Source organism: Nesoenas mayeri, assembly GCF_963082525.1.
Source record: "Nesoenas mayeri genome assembly, chromosome: 4".
In the NCBI taxonomy this organism is placed as follows: Eukaryota; Metazoa; Chordata; class Aves; order Columbiformes; family Columbidae; genus Nesoenas; species Nesoenas mayeri.
In genome coordinates this window covers 23765419-23775311 of record NC_137540.1, presented here as the reverse complement: position 1 = coordinate 23775311, position 9893 = coordinate 23765419, and the positions used below count along the sequence as shown (strand labels likewise).

Here is a 9893-nt window from a genome sequence, read left to right as displayed (position 1 = left end):
AGGTTAACTACCATGCAAATCATGTAGCGGAAATAGCATAAACCGTTTGAAAACATTAATTATTTAAAACAAAGTAATTATTACCCTGCAGTTGTTAATTTTATTGTTTATAGGCATCCTCCTATGAACAAGTTCTTCCTGTAAGACTACAAATAAAACCTGTAGGCATAAGTCAAGATGAACAGAATTTAAAAATAAAAATTGGAAATGAGGATTACTTTCCATGATGAATTGGTAGCTCTGGGTTAACCACCAGTCACACACATTCGGCAATAGCTCTGGGCTGCTCCGGTTTTGTTTTTGTTAAGTCAGTAGTACATGTTCAAATCATTCTTGTCAACAAGCTCAGCTCACTCTTTGCAGGCGACTTTGCAGAAACCCGTTATTTTCACATGAAAAGGAATCACTGCCAGTGATCACAGCAAGAGCAAAAGATAATTTTACATACTTCTCTATTGCCTTCTTATTCTGGACCTCACAAACTCAGAGTCATGCCTGCTTCTAGACATCTCAGGATAAAAATTGTTGCAATTCTTTCACACAAGTTCCAATAGAAACTGAAAATCATTCATGCAATAAATCAGAACACCAAACATGTACAGCCAGGTTTTATTTACCTCTGGAAATCACTTTTCATTTTCCCACGTGCTATCACCAAGAGGTATTTGTTTTGTATAAAATCTTGAGCTCACACTCCGGAGAGCCTGACAGAAGTTTGCTTGTACTACACAGGACCAGCAGAGCTGCTTCACTTGTTGAAGCTTCTATGGAGTCATTTAAGCATAATCAAAAGTCACATTATAGGATGATCTCATTTGCATGTTTTTAGGAACAAGAACCTTTTCATCAGCTTTTATAAATAAAGAGTATAAAGCATCTATAGTTATGCTAAAAATGTTTTCTTTCTTACAGTACTTACATTGCAGCTTCATTAAAATACCAGTAATTTCAACTACCTGTTTTCTACAGGCTCTTCTACATCTTTTGAGTCCTTTTGCTTCCACAGATTTCCAAGCACAATCCCTATGAAGAGCAGAACTCCTACAGTACGATTTGAAGCAAATTTCTTCCAACAGTCTTCAGGCTTGTCTATGTCCAAAGTGTAAATCTGCAAAAGCACAGTAAAACATTCTAGCATTTTTATTATACAGACTCAAAAATATTTGACACATCAGAAAAGACACAAAAAGGTCTGTAACTTCAATAACTGAATCTCAAATTCTCAAGTCTACCATTACCTCCAGAAGAAAAAAGAATACCCTGTGCTGACAAAGAATTCTTTGCATAACTGGCATCTACATTTACCTGACAGACTTATTCAATATTCACCTCAAAAGTCAAGGATCACATATGAACGTGACTCCCAGACCCTCTCAATGAAGGACAGTATAATGATGTAAGTGGTTTGATATTTAAAAATGTAAACCTATCTGGGCATGTAAATAAGTCTTTTGAGATTTTCCTCAGGAGGTAGCCACCTAATTCTTCAATGGGAACTTTAGATAAAAATAAAACGCCAAAACCTGCCTGCACCTTTAGATCTCTGCTGCAAAGTATTGCTCTGTGTTTCAGTAGAGACAAGACACTGGAGAGCTAGCAGTGAACTGGAATGCACAGGAATGTGCCTGACCCTGCCTGACTAGCCATAGGGCTGGTTTAGTCCCATCACTCTTGGCCACGTCCATCCAATTTTCTTGCAAAAAAAGGAGGACACCTGCAACAACAGCTAGAACCAAGGCAGCTGTCTGCTGCGAGCCACAACTAAGGGGGAAAAAACCACACAGTGCAGCAAGAGCAAAGGTACTGAAAAATATTTCAGGAAACAAAACTTAGTGCAAAAGTCTTGAGAAATATGACAAGACAAAATGTTAAGCCAAGCAAGTCAAAGGATTAATAGAAAAGTACCCTTCAGAACCCCAAACCTTGCAATTCAGCCTCTGAAGAAGTCAAAACAGAATGTATCTGACTAAAAGAAATGAAGCCTTGCCTGGGAAACCTGTTCCTCTGCTATTTGCAGCTGTACAGAGACAACAGGGCTGGGTTCTGATTAAATAATTTGAAATGCTGTCCACAAGCTTCTAAGACATGACCTGTCAGTCCATCCAAGCACAGGGAACTGAAAACACTAAACTGACAAATAAAACCCAACAGCAGCCAAGCTGCAAGAAATAACTTCAGAAAAGCAAAGCAAATAAAATATGTTGTTTTTCTATCTGTGAATTTCATGGGTGGGATATAAATTTGACAACTTCAAGATGCAAATTCCTCTATCTCAGGTACAAATTCAATGAAGTAAGGAAAATCTACCCCCTGTGCTTACTCAGCTTTATAATCTCAGTTAAGCACACATTTAGAAATCTTGAACAAGGAGATAAGCATGAAAATATTTAGGCAGAACTAATATTAAAATAATATTTTGAAAAGATGCTACTCTCTGGTACACAGAACAAAGTTGTTATTGTGACATTGGTAATCTATACAATCGTGCCCTCTTCACCACTCACATTTAATAGATCTGCATCCGCACTTACAAAATCCTTCCCTGCAGGAAAGTAATTTCTGTTTGTGCCAAAGTGACAATGTAAGGCCACTCTGAGAATTCAAACCATTAATGATTATGCAGTGGAACACTGTATTCTTTCCTCCATAGATTTCCAAGCACAATTGCTCTGAAAAGCAGTGGCCAACAAGTACCAGCCTGCATCATCACAAGGATTCCTACCCAGAGGTATGTTTAATATCCGTGACTTGCATGAGCTTCCCACATTAAAGTGCCACTTAATTCTAAGGTGCTTTAAAAAGTTCCATGTAAACCATAGACTTCTCAGACTGTCAACAGTTTTACTACTTGCAAGGCACAAACTCCTTTGCTATCACTCACCTACCAAGACCAGCAACTAACTTTCGTACAGACTGACTCATCACTACAAGATTGAGCAACACAGTTTTTAGGATTCAGAAAGAATAGGGTAACAAGATCCTACCTGCTTCCTTTATCAACAAAGCTAATTTATTTCTTTCTGTTATTCATTAAAATTTCTACAGTAGCACAACTACAAGACTGAAATGGATTGTTCTCTGATATAAAAAGAACTGTGAACTAAAACTGTCAATTGTCATAAAATTATAATGTTAACATCTGCTACAGGTACAGAAACATCTGCTACAAGACAAAGAAAATTTTATTATACTGTCAGATCCCAGACTGAAGCTCTAGACCACAGTATGGAATCATTATTTAGATGTAAAATTAACCACCTCTGAGAGACAGAACATGCAACATTTATTTCCATATAGCTACTGGAGATCACAGATTAACGTGAGGCAGTTCTTTTGGTTAGGAACAAACTGAAAACCAGTGCCTTACAGTCTGTGGACCACAGAAGGTCTTTTCAAACAAAAAGTCTGCAAAAGATAATTAAGAGAAGCAGGCTTATTGTCAGAAGACTTCAGTTGTTTTCACAGGAATAGTTTTTTAGGTAGTTGGTGAATTGATGTGAGTTGAAAAGCACTGCTTTCTTAACCAGAACCTCCACATCGAAAAAATATACATAAATCCACCAAACCTGGTGCGCTAGGTGAGCCCCTATGGCAGCCACAGCTGAGTAATACGGGAACGTCTGGTCACAATTCATTCCTGCCATGCACAAACTCAGGAGCATCGCGAGGCTGAAGCCACTGAGCCACTGCTTCGTATCCTCCTTGAACTGTAATGCTGTCGACTTCACGCCAACAATGATGTCATCCCTCTTATCCTAGAACGAAAGGAAAATCCACAATCCACCTGGCACTTTATAAGGGAAAAAAATAGGGGAGCCTTACTTATGTTCCCGACGCTTCTTATTAGGAACCCAATTTAAGTGCATGTGTAGGGCCCTACATTAAAATTTAAATTATAAGGTTGGTCCTTAGGGTTACTTCAGCAGCCAAAAGCTAATATTAAAGTCAAAGTTATTTACACAGTGCAAATGTGTAAGCACACAAAGCACATTATACCTCCAGCTTTCTACCTGATATGCAAAACATTTACAGACGACAATATTTCTTTGATGCTGTTTTAGCTCAGCTGAGGGTGAAGAACTGCAACAGGTTAGCACTGCTGTTTGGCAACAAAGTTGTAAATTAAACACAACACAAACATACACAGGTATCTAAAATTTCTCACTGTTACTCTACCTGATGTGCATAAATAGTATCGTACACCAGTGTCCACATTACTCCAGCCAAGTACAAGGGCAAACACACTGACCACTCACATGACCCTTTGATGGCAGACCAGCCAAGAAGGGCTCCCCAATTAAATGTAAGTCCTAAAAACATAAAGAGAGTGAAAAAAAAAAAAAAAGAAAGAAAAAAAAATTACAAGGTTACCAGGAGCAGTCTAAATTACATGTATAGGATTCAATATTATTTGTTTGGGTGTATATTGTATCAGTAGCTTTTTCTACAATACTGGCATTTCTATTTTTCTACCACATATTTTCAGTCAGATAATAAATAAAAGTAATTTGACGATACATACTCTGGACATACAAGGAGAAATACATATAACTATACATTTCCCCTCAATTTAAATTTGACTTCATTAGCATAGAGAACCATTTGCACATAGCTATTCCAGGTAGTCAAACAATGGGTCTAAAGTTAAAATGCTTAGATGTCAGTATAACAAAAGGTGTCGGTATAACTGACTGCAAAAGTGTACAGACCAGCCAACTATGGTGCTTCAAGGCTGAAAATTATAATTTTGGTTGAAAAAGCTGAAGGCAGCTGGAAAGTAAAGGGCAAGATACAAAGATATGCTTTAGTAGCTCAACCTGAAATACAAACATCACCAGTTAGTTTCTGTACAGGAGATATTTTAGAGGCTGAAGACTGAAATGCGGGACACATGCATGTTCAAGAAAGGTTTTGAGATAACCCCAAACCCAAAGCTAGTTCTCAAATGCCAAATATTTATTTTATCTCTCTCTTTCTCCCTCCCCCCATCAAAATAAGGAAATGATTTTTAACAACAACAACAAAAATGTGAAACATCAGCACTTACATGTGTTATAAATTCTTTAGGAAGATTCTGGCACAACAGAACTTTGCCTATAACGTATTTTTATTTTAATAGAAAGTGATAAAAAAATCAGATTGCTCAAGTTCAGTTACTGATTTGTAGAATGCCCCAAAAACTACTTCTGAAGAAAAAAATAGTAAAATATTTCCAGCTCACCCAAAACTAACTGTGGCCAGTATGTTATTCGCTTCATCAGAGGGTAGGTGATCACAAGAGATAAAGAGGCTGCTCCCAGAAGAATACTGTAAAAAAAGTATCAAGAGATTTATTGTTTGCCAGTCTAAAGAACACAAGATATAGTGCAGTGTTATAGATGTTGTACATAGTACTGAATTGATTATTTTACTTCCAGCCACAATTCCACAACTAATAACCTCCTCCCTCTGCCCCCAACACCCTCTCTGCTGAAAATGTCTGTGATTAACTCTGGATCAGACATTGAATTTTAAAAAACAAAAGATAACTTATACATCACCTGTAGTAATTCAGACACAGAAGGACACAAAGAGCCAAGCTGAGCTGTCCCCCAAGAAAAACAAAGGACTGAAAAGTGGAGATATCTCCAGCTGCCAGGGGCCTGTTTGCTGTCCTCGCAACCTAAAAATGTATGAATAATGTTAATACCAAATCCAACATAACACATTCCAATGTATCATTAAACTAAAAGTCACGTCATTGGCATATAAGCACAAAAATAAACAGAAACAGATCCCAGAATGTATGATATGGGGTTCCTTCAATGATATACACCTAGCATGTCATCACAGACAAGAGTTTGACTTCTAAGCAGCAGCTTATAATAGAAGCGTGCAGGCTAGAGCAGAAATGAAGTGCCACTTGTGTGCAATGATGCTGATAAGAAACACTGAAGACATCTTGTATATTAATTTAATTACCTTAGGAAAAGAAAAAATCAGACTTAAAACGTTGTGAGCAATCTAACCAAATTTCAAGCAGCACTTCTGTGCTTAAACACTTTAAACTGATTGCCATGCAAAATATCATAAAGCTGCAGGGCTCCTCTAGCACACATAACCATTGTTAATAACAGGACAATTAATGTAATTCTAATTGGGATATAATGGAGTTTAGAATCAATGCCTGGAACAAGAAATCATACAAGGCAAACCGAAGGAAGAAACGAGTATCAGAAAGAAGTGAATCTGAAATGTATGGTGAGTTATTTGCCAAAGGTCACCATTGCCAAAAAAAAAAAAGAGTTTGGCAGGTTTTGATACTGCAAATTTAAATAAACTCTTTTAGCTTGTTCTCCCACTGTGGTCAGGTTATTTTAAACTTCAAATACTGCTTTTGCAGTTTAAACATACTTAACAAATTTGTGGCCAATTCCACTGTATATTATAACCAAACATGGGATGTTTCATTTAAAGAAAAGAAACAGTTTGCCATGTAATCAGTAACATAAAATCTAAAACCCCAAACCACGATAACCAACACAAGTCAACATCCTGCTGTTGACCAGGCCTCTACTGCACTTGTTTTGAAGACACCTTTTTAAGGTATCTTTCTTTTAAGAAAGAGCTGTGAGGGGAACTTTAAAAACTTTACATGAGAGTTACATTTATAGAGTCCTAATATTACATTCGGCCCTTTGAAGGCAACCATGAAGCTGATGTGGCCCCCAGTGAAAATGAGTTTGACACCCCTGCTTTACATCTAACCACATCACATTAATGCATAAATGAATTCATTATACCGAAAATTCCACCTTAGTAATCACACACCCCGGTCTGTCAAACATTTCTAGCATATGTAGTCATGAATAACCTTCAAACTCTAAACCATCCAAAGCTGCCACAAAACCTGTACTGATTCATTGCCTGCCCAATAGCACAAACACACCAGTGCCATAAGTAGAACATATTGGGCTGGCTCAATATCTTGCCTCTTGCCAGTACCAAAACCCAAAACCAGAGGAACCAGAGGAACAGAAAACAGGAGAAGCAAACAGCGATGCATCACCTTCAAGCCTGCACCTGTGCGCATTTCAACATCTGACACTCATCACTGCCTTTTGCTTATTTCCCTCTTCTGAACAAAAGGGAAATGAAAAATATAAGAAGATTAGCTCAGTGTCGGGTATGATAGTCTTAAGAGCCATTCTCAGAAAGAAATTAACAATACTCAATAAAACTCTAGTCCTGAAAATTTAAAATAAAACAATAAATACAAAGGTCTTGTGTAGGTCATAACTAGCAAGTCTAGTGAAAAGTTCTGTCATTGAAAAAAAGTTGAAAAATAAAGTTGTTCAAGTAATGTCTACCACTGACAACAACATGTGTTTTATCTTACACAGAGGTATGCATTCCAGAACACTTATAGTCTTAGATGGAGAAATATTATAAAAATTATTTCTACTATTCTAGGAGGAAACACAAACTAATTGCACACATCCCAGAGAGAAACACGGAGGAATTTCTGAACCTGGAGCCCTGTGCCTGCACTCGGCAAGGAATTCCTGGCGGTACTGGAGATGAGCGGACATGTACTTGGTTAATTAATCAGCACTTCACTTGCTTAGACCTTTGCAAGCCCGAGGGGGTTCCTCCACCTTTTTGTCAAAGTCGCGGTCCCACATGTCATTGATGGTGCAGCCAGCTCCACGCATCAGCACCGCTCCGACGCCGAACAGGGACAGCATCTGCCAGTCCGGGAGGCAGCCCGGCTGGGCGGCTAGGCCGATGCTCCAGGTGCACGGCAGGTACAGCAGCCACGTCCCTGCGGGAAAGACAAAACCCGCGGGTGGGGTGAGGGGGGAGCCGAGGAGCGGGGGGAGCCGAGTGACGGCGCTGCCGAGCGGCTCTCAGGCCTCAGCCCGAAGCGATGGCGCCTGTGCTTGTGAAGGGTGCTACAGACGCCGGCACAGGAAGCCCCGCTCCCTGCCACACCGCCGGGGCCGGCACCGGCGGCATCTGCCGGCCCGCAGCCTCGCGCGTCGCCATGGTTACCGCGCCGCCATGGCTGCCGCGTCGCCATGGTTACCGCCTCGCTCCCCCCCACCGCGTCGCCATGGCTGCGGCTCGGCTCTGGCCCCGCCCCGCTCACCGGCGGGCTGGTGCAGCCGCATGAGGCGCAGGTAGGGCTGTAGCGGGCCCGGCGCGGCGCGCACCAGCTCGGACGCCGAAAAGCTGAGCGGCCGCGCGGATCCCGGCAGTGCGGAGGGGCGGCGCAGAGGCGGGAAGGCGGCGGCGGCGGCGGCGAGGGGCAGGCGGGCGGCGCGGAGGCCGGGGGCGGCCCGGCACAGCCGCGCCAGAAGCGCCGCCATCTCGCCGCCGCGCTTCCGGCGTGGCGCTGACACGCGGCGCCGCGCATGCGCAGCGCGCCCGGCGGTGTCCCTGCTGAGGCTGTCGCTGCCGGGCTGGGCGGCGTGTGCGGGAATCGGAGCTGCAGGTTGGCCCGGGCAGAGCGACAGGGTGCGCAGATTTAATAACTAATGTCACCTGCAGTTACTGTACTGAAGCATCTCACTAAAAGCATATGTGCTGGTGTTACCAGTAAGTGTATTCAGTCTCCCCTGCTATTTTGTTGAATTCCCACAGGTGACTAGATATCTTCAAACATATCATCAAGAAGTGTGTGATCAGGTGTCTCCCAAACCTTTCCAAACTGGAGCTCATAAAAATTTCTGATTTTATATATGGCCTTCAAGTCTCTCTCCTTATTTGCTCAGTTCTTCTACCATCTCATGTGAGTTATTGTATAAATGAGGGAGGGAGGGGAGCTCTGGGTAGAGCTATAAAAACCTTGCCTTGCTGGGCATGCTTTCAGCCATAAAATGTCCCCAGATTTGCTGCTGAAAGGTCTCTTGGAGAATTCAGCATCTGTGTAATGGGTAACCTCTGGCTCATGCCACTTCTGCTTCAGCTTGAAGGACTGACACACTGACAAAACCCCAGAGAAACCATTTTGAACTTTTAATTCCCCAAAATGTTGACTCCCAGGAGGAAGTAGAAAAACAATATAATGGAGAAGTGACTTTCACGTTTTTGCATTTGCTGTTTTAACGAGCAGTACTCCCCAGCACTAAAACAATTTGCAGGGGACCATAAAAGAAATCGTCAGTCAGCTCTGAGGAAGCATGAAGTAACTTTTTTTTGAGTGACCTGACCCGTGTTTCCCACTGACAAGGTGAGTCACTGGGGCTTTGTGCAGGTACAGACGAGTGCCTGAGCTGTGTTTGAACAGTGCAATGTGCAGCCTTTCCACCTGCCCTGTGCTTACGAACTCCAGCACTCCCATTTTCACCAGGTGGGTGCTCCTGTGCAGACACTTGGGACTGTGGGTTTTTTTATGTGTCGTGTGGTGAGCAAACCCTGGGGCATCTGCAGACAATTTTTAAGGAGCTCATGAAAGCAAAGCAGAAAAGTAAACTTATTTTCACTAGATTTATATTCATTATATGGTGGCCTGTCTCCTCACTGGAAAAAAAAAAAAATCTAGAGAATGGCACATTTCAAACTGAAAAAATCACCAAAAGCTATTAAGGCCCCACTGTCTTGTTTGACTCACATCTAAGTTGGTGGTCAAATTACCTCTGATTCTATGGAGGTTACCAGTTTCCTTGTTTTCAGATGCATTACGATGCAACTCACTCCACCTTCCAGGAAATGATTTACTGTAAGCCCAAGGTGAGCCATCCACACTCTGAAGACAAAAATGCAATAGAAAGGTGTGCGAGAGAACAACCTTCACTCCCGGTTTCATGTGTGTCTATCAACCTTCAAGGGCGAGACTCTGAGGTTTAAAACACTCACATAGGACAAGAAGCTCCTGAGATAAGGTGCCGGTGCAGCAGGCGTTGGTGCCA

The 9893-nt window shown here is 41.7% G+C and overlaps 1 protein-coding gene across 1 annotated transcript; it reads right to left on the bottom strand.

The window, feature by feature from the left end:
- Window positions 1–952: 952 nt before the first annotated feature.
- COQ2 (coenzyme Q2, polyprenyltransferase) lies at window positions 953–8351 on the bottom strand (the record flags this gene model as incomplete). The annotated part of the gene is made up of 7 exons (XM_080344026.1): window positions 953–1108; window positions 3567–3755; window positions 4177–4310; window positions 5222–5307; window positions 5541–5662; window positions 7638–7804; window positions 8132–8351. The coding sequence occupies 7 exons, from the start codon at window positions 8349–8351 to the stop codon at window positions 953–955; spliced, it is 1074 nt and encodes a 357-aa protein (XP_080200152.1).
- Window positions 8352–9893: the final 1542 nt, after the last annotated feature.